General features: G+C 49.7%; 1 protein-coding gene across 14 annotated transcripts in view; it reads right to left on the bottom strand.

Moving 5' to 3' along the window:
- Nucleotides 1–539: 539 nt before the first annotated feature.
- Nucleotides 540–16,021, bottom strand: part of Wdr62 (WD repeat domain 62) — a 40,581-nt gene continuing 25,099 nt past the window's right edge. For 3 of the 14 annotated variants that reach the window (XM_077792989.1, XM_077792982.1, XM_026380092.2), the window contains 20 exons: nt 12,185–12,252; nt 11,985–12,106; nt 11,142–11,217; nt 10,828–10,939; nt 10,677–10,740; nt 9,733–9,861; nt 8,210–8,343; nt 8,019–8,071; nt 6,003–6,221; nt 4,532–4,659; nt 4,103–4,197; nt 3,629–3,739; nt 3,238–3,372; nt 2,839–2,953; nt 2,606–2,747; nt 2,466–2,526; nt 1,637–2,314; nt 934–1,091; nt 656–845; nt 540–613 (listed from right to left, as the gene is read on the bottom strand). In XM_077792989.1, coding sequence (XP_077649115.1) covers nt 540–613; nt 656–845; nt 934–1,091; nt 1,637–2,314; nt 2,466–2,526; nt 2,606–2,747; nt 2,839–2,953; nt 3,238–3,372; nt 3,629–3,739; nt 4,103–4,197; nt 4,532–4,659; nt 6,003–6,221; nt 8,019–8,071; nt 8,210–8,343; nt 9,733–9,861; nt 10,677–10,740; nt 10,828–10,939; nt 11,142–11,217; nt 11,985–12,106; nt 12,185–12,252 — 2,864 coding nt within the window. Of the gene's footprint in view, nt 614–655; nt 846–933; nt 1,092–1,636; nt 2,315–2,465; nt 2,527–2,605; nt 2,748–2,838; nt 2,978–3,237; nt 3,373–3,628; nt 3,740–4,102; nt 4,198–4,501; nt 4,660–5,945; nt 6,222–8,018; nt 8,072–8,209; nt 8,344–9,732; nt 9,862–10,676; nt 10,741–10,827; nt 10,940–11,141; nt 11,218–11,984; nt 12,107–12,184; nt 12,253–16,021 lie in introns of all 14 variants that reach the window. The other 11 variants (XM_077792987.1, XM_026380093.2, XM_077792985.1 and 8 more) reach the window with 11 other exon arrangements.

A 16,021-nucleotide genomic window follows, 5' to 3' on the forward strand; every position in this document is an offset into this window, starting at 1 on the left:
GGATGGGGGGCCAGCCCCTCTCTGGAGTACAGCTGGGCCCCAATGGGGAAGGACAAGTGAATGATCCCTCTGTAGGAGCTCAATGGTCTGGGTACAGGAGATGTGGGAGGCCAGGCCCTGAGGCTGTCAGAAGCCGTCCAGGGGTTGCATGTGGGTCACCACGCATGGAAGCCTTGTGGATAGAGACATCTAGTGTCTGGGAATGACCAGTGGACATTTCCTCTGGTCAACTGCCCAGAGACAAAGTGAATTTATTTCCTGCTCTGCCATGGCCCACACAGCACCTGCCAAGACTCCCTTGAAACCTTATCCCTGCCTTTGATGTACCCCCTTAAATCAACCACCAGAGCCATCTCAGAACAGGACAGATGTAAGTTCCCAGCAGGTCTATCTGAGGATGGCCCTCTTCCCCTCTCCCTGCATCCACCTGACGGTGGCTTTGTGGATGGGCCAAAACACACACCAAGAACTATTGCTCTAAGCTGTCAGTTTATTTCCTTAAAATAGCAATTTCTTCAGAACAGGGCAGGTTGCTAGCCTCAGTCCCCCCGTGCCTTCCTGCGCACGGCCTGCACCAGCAGCTCTGAGTAGTGTTCCAGCAGGGCTTGCAAGTCTGGACTGGCCAGGGGGCATAGCATAGGTGGGAATGGGGGACCTGGGCTGGCCAGGGGGCATAGTGTGGGTGGGGACGGGGGATCTGGGCTGGGTAGGGTTGGGGCTGGGGTCGTATCAGTCCCAACTAGCCAGTCGCTGGCTTCCAGCTGGCTGTGGATCCAAAGGAAGGTGGAGGCCAGCTCAGCCTGTGCTTGCTGCCGTTCAGTGCCCACCTGGTTGCTGGAGACCAACTGTAAGGGATGTCAACTATGTCAGGGGCCAGCCAGCCCAGACAGTCCCAAGGAGCTTCCTCAGCCCTTTCCCTCAATCATGGCTTACCATGTGGTAAAGGTCCAGGGCTTCTTGGAAGGCAGCCTGCAGTCTGTGCACGATGCTCCCCACATTGCTCAGCTCAGGGAGAGCTGAAGGAAGGGCCTCAGCTGGCAGCCCGTGTTCCCTCCAGTGTCCAGGGCTGCTCCGGATCAGACTGGGTGCATCTGAGGGTGGACAGGAGGGAATGAGCAAGACACTTTGGCTTTCTACCTGCTCTGGGAAGAATCCAGATGGTTGGGCTGATTTCAAATGTTGTCCTGTCTAGAACACTTCCCTCAGTCCCCAACGTTCCCTCCCCTTCTCTCTGCAGGTCTTTGCTAAATGTAACCTCCTCCCTGTGGCCTTTTCTCATCCTCCTGTTTAAAGTGGCCACTGGTGCTCGCCTTCTCACTGCCCAGCCCCTTCTCTTAGTTCTCTTTAGCACACAGCACTCTGATAAATTTGACAATTTCCTTATAGATTTTGTCTGGCTATCTCCCCCAAGAAAGATGTCAATTTTCTGTTACTACCATGTCCCATGTCCCCAGGACCTAGAACAAGGTTCAACACATATACTGATGTGCTCATTAAACATTTATGCAAATAAATGAACAAATAAAAGATTTGCAGAGTCCCTTTGGTTAGGTCAAGTGCCCAGATTAGAAGCTGAGCCAACTAGCACAGGGGATGATCTTAGGGGTCTGTCCCCTGTCCTCAGGGTAACACTCACCAGGGGTGGGCTCCAGGAGGGATGTTGTGCCACCAATGGCCCCAGGCCTGGTGCCTGCAAGCTGGGGGCTGTTGGGGTGGGCAGGAGGGGTAAGGGGCTCAGGGGCTGGGAGCTTTGGAAGAAAGACAGAGTTGTGGAGCCTCATGGTGCTCACATCAACAGGGCTGGGGGCTAGGAAGCTGCCTGTTATACCCGCTACACCAGGTTGGGTGCCTGTGAACTCCTGGGACCAGACACACGTGGTAGGTGGCTCCAGCGGGGGTGGAGGCAGGAGGAGCCTATCATAGACACTTGACAGGGTCAGTCTCAAGCTGGCTCGGGCCTCATGGTTGCCCCAGGAGGGCAGGACAGGTTCTTGGCCTTCATTGTCAGAACTGGGTATCACTCTGGTGGTCATGGCCTTGAGCTCCTGGCCCAAGGAGGCCAGTTCCCCCATGGATGAGGGCCTGTGGAGGGGCCTGGTCAGCTCAGCCACGACTGGGCTCTCACTGTCCCCAAGGGAGATGCTGCGTGATATCCTGGCATGGGAGCTAGCAGTGGTCTTCATGTATGAACAGGGTGAAGGGAAGACACCCTGAGCCAGGCTTGGGGCAGGTATTGACGTGGGAGTCGGCTTCCTGTCTGTGGTTGGCACTGAGGAGGCAGGGACACAGGGCACCAGGCCTGGGAGGCAGGGGCCTGTAAAGGAAGCAGATGGCTCACTCTCAACACATCAGTCACAGAGGGTACAGGGTCTGAATGGATACTTCCCACAGTTAAGCTGGGCACCCAGGGCTGTTTGTCTAGATGAGAAACCCAGGGCTGTTTGTCTAGAATTGGGAACACTTACTCAGTGGGCACCAGGCCTCCAGGGTCTCGAGGGATTCCTCAGCCTTCCCCCCAGAGAGGACCTGCAAGCACAGCTGAGGTGAGGACAAGGCCTCCTAGTTCTCAGCCCTGTGCCCTGAGGGAGGTGACTCCAATACTCACGTTGATCTTGTCTGGGGAGGCGTAGCCAGTACCTGCTCTCAGGAGCTCTGTTTTGGGCTGGCTTCCCCCTTGGCCTGTGGACTTGACCTCTGGAGACTTCAAAAGGTGCAGGGGCAGTCGGGAAGGGAAGGCATGGGTGCACCTGAGGAAGCCAGATGGGAGAGAGACCCTCACACAGCCTGCTCTGTGGTGCCTGTAGGGGCGGGGGAATGGAGGGAGTTACTAGCTTCTACCTGGATTTCTTTTGGAGGCGTGAGAGAAACTGGGCTGAGATGCTCAGGCGAGGATTGAAGAAGTAGTCCTCAGAGTCAGAGACCTTTGTGTCTCCCAGGGACCCATGAAAAAGCTCTAAGAGAAGATGATGACAGGGCCCTCAGATTCCTCCTGGCCAATCAGTCCTGGATGCAGGCAGACCCACAGGCCAGCCAGTAGATTCCCAGAAGCCCCATCAGCAGACACAACACACGCACTTTAGAAGCCAGCAGAGCAGGGAGAGGAACTGTGCAGCTCAGTCCTTAAGAGGTCATCTGCTCTCCTGCTCTGCCAGGAAAAGACCTATCCTAGGGACACCCACACTGTGCTCAGCACTAGACAGACAGCCCAGGCAGGTCTGGTGCTGGGTCGGGCCCTACCTTCAGGGTGGACATCAGTAAGCGTCTCAAAGTGGTGGCGGAGATACTTCTCCTGTTCGGGGGTCTGAGGCAGGGAGCTGTTGGCCAAGCCTGGTCCTTCAGGTCGGGACGACTCTTCTGCTGTACCTGGGCATTCTGGAAAGAGGTGCCAGGAAGGAGGGACAGGGAAGAGAAAAGCTGTCAATACCATGAGTCATGGCAGGTGTCACCTGACAATGGAGAAAGCTGGACTAACCTGTCACACACCCTATTGCCATTGGGCTGATAGAAAAGGATCTCATCTTCCAGGAAAGGAAACTGAGGTTCAGGCCTAACATGGGGCCAGGGGGTTTTATGTATTGTGACTATCTCTTAGACCCATGCACGGCCCTTACCCAGGCGTCTGGCTCACCTGGCATGTGGGGCTTCATCATAGCACACTGAGGGTCTGAGTCAGGTTGTGGAGGAGTGGAATCAATGGTGGCAAAACTACACTCCAAGTCGACTTCCGACTCCCCTGAGTCTGCAGGAACAAAGCACAGGTCAGAAGTCCACTGCTGGGGCCCTTCCTGGGTGAGCCAGCCAGGACATGTGGCTCAGCTGCTCTTGGGCTTTGGTTTCCCCATCTGAAGAATGGAGGCAATGATAGCCCACCTCCCATTTTTATGAATCAGCAAGTTACAATCAAGGAGGTGGCAGAGTTGGGCTCTCAGCTAGGGGGCTGCTGGGTTCCAGAATGTTCAGGTAATAGCAGGGACTATGTCTGCCTTCTGTGACAGACCACGTGAGCTCCAGGAGGATTGGGTCAAGGTCACCATCAGTGCCCAGAAAGGGGCCTAGCTGAATGAACAGACTTTCATAGGGCCTTTGTCTGCCCTTCACTCACCCTCAGGTTGGCTCTGATCCTTGGAGCTGATGGAAGAGACTCTGAGATAGGAGTCTCCTTGCTGGTCTCCAGGCCCTGACTCCACCTCCTTCTCACTGAAATGCCAACAGCGGGGATTGTACTGGTAACAACTGGCCCCCATCCTGAGCTCCTAGGCACCTGCGCCCTGCTCCTCCTGGGAGCACTTCTGCAGCCTCTCTTGCTTCCTTTGAGTGCTCCCTTCCACATTTCAGCTGGGGCCAAGAAAACTGAGGCTGTAGCTGAGGCGACAGGCCTGGGCACCTGACCCACCTGGGACTCATCCCTCTGCCTCACCCATCCTTATTCCCACAGGCCCACTGGGAGAGCAGAGAGTTCTTCCAGAGTGTGCCTACCAAAAGGGGGTTTCCTCTCTCCGACTAAGGCTGCCCTTGGTGCAAGGGGACCCACCTGTCTGTCCCTGTGATTGTCATTCCTGCCTCCAGGGAGTAGATGATGAGCTCTCTGGCCTCAGGTGACTCCCTCTGTAGGGGCAGGAAGGAGGAATGCCCACAGCCATCTTCCTGGGGACTCTCTGACTAGGGAGGGAAAAGCATAGCTCTTCTGAGGCAGCAGTGGCACCCAGGCTCTCAGATGCTAGCTGTTACATAAGTGACAGAGCAGGAATAATGGCAGCAGCCCACTGCTGGACACAGAGCTAGAGCCTCTGCCAAGTGCTCTGCTACCCCCGCCCCGAGTTCCTTCTGTGCTCCCTCTGCACTACTGGTCCCTTTACAGGTGGGGAATAGGCATGTCTTCAAAAGGATAAGACGCCCAAGCCTTCAAGAGTCCATTTATACGATGCTTAAGAATAGGCACACCACTGGGTGCAGTGGCGCATGGCTATAATCCCAGTTACTCAGGAGGCCGAGGCAGGAAAAATCACAAGTTTGAGACCAGCCTCAGCAATTTAGTGAGGCCCTAAGCAACTTAGTGAGACTCTGTCTCACAATAAAAATAAAAAGGGCTGCGGATGTGGCTCAGTGATAAAGAACCCCTGGTTTCAATTCTAAGTACCCCCCCAAAAAAAGAAGAAAAAAAAGCCATCAAGCTGTATACCTATATCTATGCACGTTACTGGATATATAACATGTAGTAGAAGAAAATTTATAATATTATGTATTAGAATAAGAAAGAATGATCTTTTATAAAATAATAGGATAAGAGCTAAAGTTGCTTGGTTACCTCTCTCTAGGGGCCCAGGCCTTGTTCTTAGCACTGTCTTTCTACAAAAGTCCTTAGAGGTAGAGGAGATTGCTTTATTTATTTTGGGTATTAATTTATTCAGAGATGGTTTTGGCCATTTTTTTTTAAATGGAGGCCTAGAGAGGTAAGCCTCTTACTTCAAGTCACATGGACACAGGGCTTAAACCAGAGCTCTGTCTATTTGAATGGCCCCCACTCAGGAATAGGCCTATACCAGGGTCCAATTTCCTTCCTTTCTCCCTTTCTCCCTCCCTCCCTCCCTCCTTCCTTCCTTCTTTCTTTTTTTTAAACCAGGGATTGAACTCACAGACACTCAGCCACTGAGCCACATCCCCAACTATTTTGTATTTTCTTTAGAGACAGGGTCTTACCGAGTTGCTTAGTGCTTCCCTATCGCTGAGGCTGGCTTTGAACTTGCAATCCTCCTGCCTCTGCCTCCCGAGCTGCTAGGATTACAGCAGCTGTGCCTGGCTTCAAGGCCCCATGTCTTAACCCCAAGTGACCCACTTCCCAAAGAACCCCAAGGTTCACCCTTCTGTCCCCCACTATCTCCCATAATCTTCTCCATACCCCTGGAATCAGACACTCGGCACTATTTTCAAAATGAAAGCATGGAAACCCCAAGTCCTGGGTGGGAAGGCATGGGGCAGGGGCTGTAGGCTGGGCTAGGACGTACCTCGCTTAGCAGGCCTGCCAGGTTCTGTGGCTCCACTGTGTCTAGAATGGAGTCCTCTAGACTTTCAGGCTTCATGGGGGTAAAGTAGCAATCCAGGTCCCGGGCATCCAGAATGGTCTTGAGGGGCTCCTGGTCAGCCCGCTCTGCCCAGCGGCCATGTGGCTGGTAGCTGCGCTTGGTGTGGAAGGCTGAGCCATCTGCCACATCATCATCTCCTAGCTTGAGGGACAGTGGATGGTCAAGCAGCTAGCCAAGTGCTCACCAACTGCAGTGAGAGCCATGGACACTGCATGGACCCCACCCAGTCTTTTGGCTTTAAATACTTTTCAGAAACAACTTTCAGAAACATATCTCCAGCCTTTCTCTTAAGGCAGCTGCTCTACATCTCTGCGTGGATGTTTAGTAGACATTCCTGAGTTAACCTGTTGAAAACTCCACTCCTGATCTCCCCAAACCTGTTCCTCCTAAAACCTTCCCTGCCTTTGTTATTCTTTCCAGTTGTTCAGGCCCTAAATCTTGGCCTCATCCTTTCTTCCTCTCCCTCAGTCTGTCCCTTATGCTCCACATTGTGTGTCATCTGCAGATTCTGCTAGCTCTTCCATCCATACATCCAAAATATGGCTACCTCTCCTTACTCCCACCCTAGTTCTACTTAACACTGCTTCCTGACAAAACCACTGCTGGAGAGACAGTGGAGGGTGCTGTTTGAGAACACAGGATGTGAAGCTGGCCTGCACAGGGCCAACCTCACATCTAATGCCTAGCAGTGTGACACCTGGCTAATTACTTATACCTTTCTGGGCTTCATTTTCCCTATCATGGAGCTTATCTTATAAGTTTATCTTATTCTTAAAAGCCCCTACCTCAGTGAGGATCCAGTGAGAAAATATATATAAAAGGCTTAAAACAGGGCTACGGCTGTGGCTCAGTGGTAGAGCACTTGCCTAGCACATGTGAGGCACTGGGTCTGATCCTCAGCACCACATTAAAAAAAAAAAAAAAAAGGTATTGTGTCCACATACAACTAAAAAAGTACTTTAAAAAAAGAGGCTTATGGGCTGGGGATGTGGCTCAAGTGGTAGCGCGCTCGCCTGGCATGCGTGCGGCCCAGGTTCGATCCTCAGCACCACATACAAACAAAGATGTTGTGTCCGCCGAAAACTAAATAAATAAATACTCTCTCTCTCTAAAAAAAAAAACAAAAATTAAAAAAAGAGGCTTAAAACAGAGAAAGCATGCTATGAATATTTGTTGAATGTCATTCTAACTGTAATATGTGTTCACAAGAAGCTGGGTGGGGGGCTGAGTGAGCATGGCTAGGTGCCTTGACCTGGTCTGCAGAAAAGGATGCTCTCTGAGGAGCTGGCATTTATGCCTAGACCTGAGGTATGACATGTTCCTGAAATACTCCCCAACCTAGATGTTAGGATTCTGCTGTTGGCTTCTAACCTACAAGCCCCAGCCAAGTCAACATTCATTCCATCTTGTTGCTGTTCATTCCATCTTTTTTTAGTACTAGGTATTGAATCCACATGCACTCGACCACTGAGCCACATCCCCAGCCCTATTTTGTATTTTATGTAGAGACAGGGTCTCACTGAGTTGCTTAGCACCTTGTTGTTACTGAGGCTGGCTTTGAACTTACGATCCTCCTGCCTCAGCCTCCGGAGCTGCTGGGATTATAGGCATGTGCCACCATGACTGACCTCATTTTCCTTCTTAATATCTTTTTCTCCATAGCACTTATTAGCTCTCAACATACTACATAATTTACTTATTTAATGTGGTTACTGTCCCTCTCCCACACTAGCAAGTGAGACTGAGAAGGGTGAGCTTTTTATGTGCCTCGATCACTGCTTATCTCCAACAGCCAGTACAATGCCGGAGCTGAAACTGGAAGGACAATGAGGTTCTCCAAGCAAAGGAAAGACCTGGGAAGGGTTCCTAGAAGGAAGAGGAAGATGGGGAGGCCCCTCCTTGCAGCCCCTAGGCATTCGACTCTCCCAGAAGACTCACCAGCCGCTTGGCCCAGAGTGGCAGCTTGCCATTGGTTAGTAGGCACTGAGGATCTGGAAGGACATATGGAATCCATGAAAAGAGAACAAACAGCTCTAGTGACAAGTATGGTAGTGGGCCAGACCCCCCAGCAATGATTCCCTATGCTGACAATTCAAAATAGGCCCCTGCAGACAGGCCCTTTCCCCAACCTGGATCCAAGCTCTCTTTGGACGGTGTTTTCAGCAGCTCCTCTGGTTCACACTCCTCTTCCATCTCATCTTCTGTCTGCTCTCCAGGGCTTAAGGACAGAATCTCACTGGGCATGGATGCATATGTCTCCTGCCTAAAGCCAGGAAGAAGGATGAAAGGAGAGAAATATAAGCAAATGAGGTGAAGTGGGAGGACTTGCCTAGACCCGGGCCCTGTACTAAGCTCCACAGGGACATAGTTTTGGCTTCCAGCCAAGATGGTGCCAAGAGGTGTTAAATTTGACACATCCTCTCCACTAGAAACATATAATAAATGAGATGTGATAAAGGCTGGGTTTGATGACAAGACTCTCTGAGAATACAGCAATGGGACACACAAAGCAGACAATGAGGTCACAGTCTTGTGTCACTGAGTTCCCTTCAGGTGGAAGCAATGAAGCTTTGCCAATTCTGAGTATGAGAGGCTCAATCATGCTGGACAAGGTGGGCCCCGGAGCTCCACGGTGGGGTGTGAGCCTCAAAACCAAGAGCCAGGGGCTGAGGATGTGGCTTAAGTGGTAGCGCGCTCGCCTGGCATGCGTGCGGCCCGGGTTCGATCCTCAGCACCACATACCAACAAAGATGTTGTGTCCGCCGAGAACTAAAAAATAAATATTAAAAAATTCTCTCTCTCTCTCTCTCTCCTCTCTCACTCTCTCTTTAAAAAACAAACAAACAAACAAACAAAAAAAAAAACCAAGAGCCAAAGAAGCTGCCCACTCCCTTGATACCTAAGTCTGTGACACTCCAGTGCCACCTCAGGACCGGTGGCCCATGTCAAGGCTTGGTCCCCATGGGGCCTTGGGAGTCCACATGGAGGTAATGGCAAATCATCCAGGAGGAGAAGCACAGATAGAGATAGATCCAGAGGTACCAGAGAGGAAAACCAAAAAATCTTCCTGCTCAAAATAATTATCCCACCATTGGGCTGCAGATGTCTCAGGGACAGAGTGACTGCCCCACTTACACATTGCCCTGGGTTTGATCCCCAGTGCCCCATACAAAAAAGAAAAAACAAAAACCAAATCAAAAAACTCTCCCACCCCAAACAAAAAACTAGAGCCTGAGTTTGCTCTAAATAAAGTTGGTTTGTAGCATGAATATTTCAAAGAAATATGTTTGAGGGACTCAAAGAAGTAAGTGAAGGAATTTTTTTTTTTTTGAGAGTAAGAGGACACTCAGCTCCGCTGTACTCTCCCCTGATTACCGCTCCCCATCATTGCTGGGTCAGGGACCCTCTGGTTTCCCCAGACCCTTGGGGCTCCTCCATTACAGTATCACAGTGCTCAGAGGATTGCCAAGCACATTGATTCTGTGCTTCAAAACTCTTCTCATATGTGTTTAGAACTTTGTTTTCAACGTTTGTCTCCTTGATCAGGCTGTGAGTGTGCTAGGGCAGGGCCTAGGGCTGCTGTTTGGGCCCTGGTCATGTCCCCACATCGCTCCTCCAGGGATCCCTGGGGACTGGATGAGGCTGCCAGGACCTGGGGTGGCTGCCCCACTTCCTGTCCTTGGGTTGCTGTTGCCGCTGCTGCTCCTGGTGGTTGATCTCCAGCAAGTGCTGCTTCATGCAGGTGGTAATCTCTGGGCCCAGGTGCCAGATGAATACACAGCTGCACAGGCAAAGGAGAGATGTGGAAGAAGGACTAGATGAACATGGGAGCCACTGCCACATCTGACCTCAAAGGTCAGAGTCACCAGAGTTAAGACCCCATTCCCCAGAGGCTCTGGATTATTGGATCTACACTCTGGTCTGGGTCTAGGACATCCCAGCAAATCAGTGCCTTCTCTGGGGGCCTCAAGACCTGAGGAAAGGGGCTCTGGGGAAGAAATGTGGTAAATTTAAGGGTGTGACAAAAGGGACTTCCTTGGGCACCAACCACATGCTACAAAATTTACATATAGAATCCCAGTCAATTCTTTTTTTTTTTGGGGGGGGGGTACCAGGGATTGAAGTCTGGGGGCACTCGGCCACTGAGCCACATCCCCAGCCCTATTTTGTATTTTATTTAGAGTTAGGGTCTCACTGAGTTGCCTAGCAGCTCACTTTTGCTGAGGCTGGCTTTGAACTTGTGATCCTCTTGCCTCAGCCTCCCAAGCTACTGGAATTATAGGTATGAGCCACTGGTGGTGCCTGGCTCCCAGTCAATTCTTATACAATTTTCAAGGCAGAAGTATCAACTCTTACAGAAGAGCAAAGCGAGGCTCAGAATGGAGAAATGACTAGGTTATAAGAAAATAAGTGACAGATCTAGAGTCTGAATTCAGGGCTGGGTGTGAAAACCAAAATGTACATTGTCCAAGATGGGAGTGAGTTGGAAAACTTAGAAATGCTCTTTGTGAAGAGGCTGTGAACATAGTACTGCTGGTCCCACCCTCTCCCCAATCAGAGGGATACAGCTAGGGATGGCCTCCAGGGTAGTCCCACCTGTCTCCAGATACTGTGATCAAATGACGACAGTCATAAGTAAACTTCATGCCAGTAACAATTTCTGCAAGCAAAAAGAGAAGCCACCCATGTGTCTGAGTCATGGCTGTGGGTGGCAAGGGAGGTGGGCCAGGCAGTGAGGCACACTCACCTGAATGACCAAACATCTTGGCAACGCACTCTCCTGAGTAAAAGTCTATCACTGAGATGCTTTTGTCAGAACAGCTCGTGGCCAGGAAGGTGCCTGAAGGGTCCACGTGGACCTACCAGGAAAAGTCCTCTCATGTCATTCAGGCTGCCTACTTCATCCCTCTGTGAGGCCTGGGCAAAACATCCCAGACCCCGCTGACTGACAATCCACTCTGCGTGGACTCTTGGCCCAGGGCATCATCATAAGGCAGCAGACAGGGGCCTCAGTGGGGGTGCAGGTGTGTGGCTCCCATCCCAGAGGCCCCCACTACTTACCTTCAGCAGAGATCCTTCATCGCCCTGAGAGCCCTTGTAGCACTTCTTCTGCTTCCCATTCACTGTGTTGTAGATCCTGGGGAGTGGGACATGATGTGGGGACATAAGGAGGGCCCCGCCCTCGTGCCAGTCCCATTTCCCCTCTGGCTCCTACTGCCTTCCTTTCCCCTGGCAGCTTCTTACTGCCTCTTGCCCCCTGTCTGCTGCCTGAACTGAAACCGTGCCTCAATCTGAGATTGTGGAGGCAATCTGCTGTTAGTGTCCATGGGCCCTCCATACAGAAAGCTTAGTGCCTGGCCCCCAATCTGAATAAGCCCATGAAGGAGATGGAGGACACATCTTCCCCAGCTCAGTTCTTATGTTCCCTTCCTCCAGGAAGCTCTGTTTGATCTCAGGTGGAGTTGGGTATCTCCCTAGGGCCCCCAAAGCCCCCTGGGCTCCCTTTGTCTTACTCCTAGCCATTCTGCACTGTTACTGCCTGATGATATGACTGTGTCCTCCAAGTAGATTGTGAGCTCTATGAAAAAGGGTCACTGCCATGACCCCAGCACTGTCTAGCCCAGGAAGGGCTAAGGAAGGTGGGTGACTGAGTTTATGATCTCTCAGTCACTCCACACAGGCTCCCAGGAGAGTCTAAAGGAAGCCCTCAGTGGACCTACTGACTAGAAAAGCCTGGCTTCTAAGAAACACCTGCTGGGTTCCTTCCCCTCCCAGCTACTTAGGGGCCAGGTAGGGAGGAAAGCAGGCAGCTAAGGAAAAGACAGAACCCAGTGAGGTCCCTTATAGGCCTGTTCAGAAAGCAGCCCAGGTCAGGACAACAAAGGGTGCAGGGAAGCTTCTCACCTCACATTGCGGTCCTGGCAGGCCACAGCCACATACTTCTGTGTGATGTCAATGTCCATGTCATACAAGGTGGTTTTCTCTGCTACATGGTGGGTGCGGACAAAGTGTAGTCCATCCGAGGACTGGCAGAGCAGGAAAGACCTTCAGTGGACACTCCCGACAAACTCCCCCCACACCCCCAAGAGTTCACCCCACCCTACCCTCTTAGCACTGCGAAAATAGATGCTCTTGTCTGCCCCACAGCTGATCATCTGTATGTCTCTGTTGCCTGGGAGAGGAGAAGACAGAGAGTTAGTAAGGGCTGGGCCACATGGTAAAGGAGGGACTAGCTAGACAACTCTATAGCAAGGGCAATCAAGCAACTTTGGATCAAGGTGGGCTCCCTGGAGGTGAGGTGGGTGCTGAGCCTAGATGAAACTCTGTAAGACATGAGCTTTGTACATGAGGGGGCACAGATGAAGCTATGGGCAAGGTAGGTCACTGCAGAGCAAAGGCATACAGGGAAACAGACCAGGGACTCAGAAGCGATACCATCTCCAATACAGAATCTATCCTGTTTGATTCTATTCTTTGTGGTACTGAAGATTGAACCCAGGGGTGCTCTACCACCAAGCTACACCCCCAGCCTATTTTTTGAAATAGGGTCTTGCTAAGTTGCTAAGGCTGCCCTTGAACTTGTGATCCTCATGCTTGAGTCTCCCAAGTTGCTGGGATTAAGGTGTGCACTACCACGCCCAGCTCCCAATGTGTGATTCTGGTGAGTGACTGCAACAGCGGAATGGAGGTGAGAATGCATAACAGACAAGTGGAAGACAGGCCAGGAGGCTGGTGCCATCAAGATAAACAGGAGCAGTGTGCAGCAGCACACGCTTATAATCCCAGCTACTGGGGAGCTCAGGCAGAGGACTGCAAGTTCAAGGTTAGCTTGGGAAACTTAATGAGACCCATCTCAAAATAAAACTAAAAAGGGCTCGAGATGTAGTTCAGTGGTAAAGCACCTGCCTAGCACATGTGAGGCCTTGGGTTCAATTCCCAGCACCTGAGGAGGAAAAAAAAAAAAAACAAACAGAACACCCACACTAACCTTAGGCTAGGCCTCATATATTTGTTTGATCGACCTGAATTAACACTCACCATCCACTCCACTGTACAAAGAATGGGGCTCAGAGACACAAAGTCCTTGTCCCAAGGTGCATAGACAACTAGGGCAGGGCCAGGACTGAACACAGGCATCCTCTGGTGCTGGAGTCAAGGCTGTTTGTGCTGTGCTTGGAACCCAGGCTTCCTCTTTGTGCCTTGGCTTTAATGGGCCTAATAACAGTTCCTCTCCTATAGAGCTATGTGAAGCCTTTGTAACAGGGCTGCCATGTGGTAAGCCTAATAAAGGTTCCTGTTTTTAGTATTCTCATATCTTTATAGAATAGAAGCCGTGGTAAGGTTGAGAACAAATAAAAACTACTTGGAGATCAGAATAGTCTCTGGCTATAAACAATGGTTGCAATCTGTAGCAGCTCAGACCTGTGGATGATGAACTTGAATGGGGATTTCTCAGTATTATGCTGTAAACTACATACATTTGTTCACTTCTTTAGACATATTTCACAGAAGACAGTGAAAAGGCTAAGCCTTCAGCAGGACAGCTTCTTACAGGTTTTGAGTAGCCAGGGCCCAGTTTATACTATTGATCAAGATTTTGAGCACTGCCCCCGGGGGAACCAGACCAGCCAAAGCAGGGCACTCAGGAGCCTAGTTTAGGGTCTGCATCCTTTTAGATTAGCCAGGGGTTCTAGTGAAGGGCCATGACCTTCATTAAATGGCCTTAAGGACTGACTCCTGGCTACCCCCTTAGCCAGTCAGTAATTCTCCTGGATCTAGACCATTATTTATTAAGGGTGGACCTAACAGCTGATCAAGCTGTTATATTTACTGATTTATTCTAACTACCTATATCCTATAGAATAGGATGGTTCAAATGTTTTCTAAAGATGTCTAAAAAAAAGGGGCTGGGATTGTGGCTAGGTGGTAGAGCGCTCGCCTAGCATGTGCGAGGCCCTGGGGTTGAACCCCAGCACCACATAAATAAAATAAAGATATTGTATCCAACTACAAATAAAAAATTAAAAAAAAAAAAAGATGTCTAAAAACTTTCATCTGACCAAAGGCTTTTGTAAGCCTTTGTCAAAATCTATCAAACACTTTTAACTTATCTGCCCAGCTCCTCTACCCCTCAGCTAGAGAGGTAGGACAGGAAGTGGAGAAGACCAAAGGACATCAATACTTTTTCATTCACAAGATTATATGTGAATAATCTTCATAGTCAGGAAGGTAGAGTCAGTTAATATATTCTCTCCATGAATAGATTCCTCTTGGATACAGATTTTCATGTTCTTTTTCTCTCTAGTACTGGGGACAGAGGGCCTTGCGCATGCTAGTCAAGTGCTTCATCACTGAGCTACACCCTCAGTGCCCTTGAATATAGTTTTAACATGTTCTTGGGTTTTATCAATTAAACCCTACAGGGCCTGCTTCTTGTTCCCTGGGAATACTTTAGGGACAGGGATCTCCATACTGAATCTCTCCAGTCCTGTGAGAGTCCCTTTGATTTCCTGTTGAGTGTGGGCTTTGGCGAACAGTCTTAGGCAAAATCCTAGGCTCTGTACTTTCTGGCTATGTGGGTATCTCTATAAAATTCAGGAAGAAGATGATAAATGCTGGGAGGAGTCAATGACTATCCAGTTCACAGAATGCAAAAATCACTGCCTAGCACAGAAGTTACCTCTAGCAATCCTTAATATTATCTATTTTTCTGCCAAAGTTACAAGTGCCCATTCTTCCCTCTTGTGGATTAGCACTCTGATTTACTTTTGGGTACCAGCATTCTCCTAATGCTATTCCTCTGGGATCAGAGGGTAGAAGCAGGTGGGGACAGGGGCCACAGGAGACAGACCTAGACCAAGAGAACAAGCCCTGACACCAATAATTGTTTCTGGGAAGGCAGTTGCTTCAAATCAGGACAAGGAAATTCAGCCCACAATTTCTGCCAAAATTGAGAGGAACAGGGGAAATCTCTTCCTGGGGTACAACAGCAACCAGCAAAGACATAGCAGAGAGACAAGACAGACCTGAAGGTGAGAAGAGAAATGACTGAACAAGACGTTGAAATGTTCAACATGACACAGAAGTAAAGAGCACACAACATGGGGTAACAATGGTTAGGTCATATGAACACAATAGTCCATATATGGCAGGGCGTTTGCAGCTTGTCTGTAACTCAGGGATATAAGTTGCAGACCAGTTTCACAGCATACAGGGGCTGGAAAGAGCTTTTTAAATTTTAGGATTTGAAAAAGTTCCCTTTTTATTCTACTTTGAGGATCTATATAATGCTTTGTATTTCGTATCTATTGTGACATAAAACCAAAGTGAAATCATAATTTTTTTTGAAGAGTCAGAAAAAGAAAATATTCTTTTCTTTCTTTCTTTCTTTCTTTTTTTTTTTTTTTTTTTTTGAGATAGGGTCTGTGTTGTTCGGTAACATCTTAAACTCCTGGGTTCAAAAGATTCTTCTGGGGGCTGGGGATGTGGCTCAAGTGGTAGCGTGCTCGCCTGGCATGCGTGCGGCCCGGGTTCGATCCTCAGCACCACATACAAACAAAGATGTTGTGTCCACCGAAAATAAATATTGAAAAATTCTCTCTCTCTCTCTAACTCTCGCTCTTTAAAAAAAAAAAAAAAAAAAAAGATTCTTCTGGAGGTCAGGGGTGGTGGTGCATGCCTATAATCCCAGTGACTTGTGAGGCTGAGACAGGAAGATCAAAAGTTCAAGGCCAGCCCCAGCGACTTAGCAAGACCCTCAGCAACTTAGTGAGACCCTGTCTCAAAATAAAAAATAAAAAGGAGCCTGTAATTCCAGTGGCTCAGGAGGCTGAGACCGGAAGCTCATGAGTTCAAAGCCAGCCTCAGCAACGGTGAGGCGCTGAACAACTCAGTGAGACCCTGTCTCTAAATAAAAAAATACCAAATAGAGCTGGGGATGT

Source organism: Urocitellus parryii, chromosome 15 (genome assembly GCF_045843805.1).
Source record: "Urocitellus parryii isolate mUroPar1 chromosome 15, mUroPar1.hap1, whole genome shotgun sequence".
Classification (NCBI taxonomy): Eukaryota; Metazoa; Chordata; class Mammalia; order Rodentia; family Sciuridae; genus Urocitellus; species Urocitellus parryii.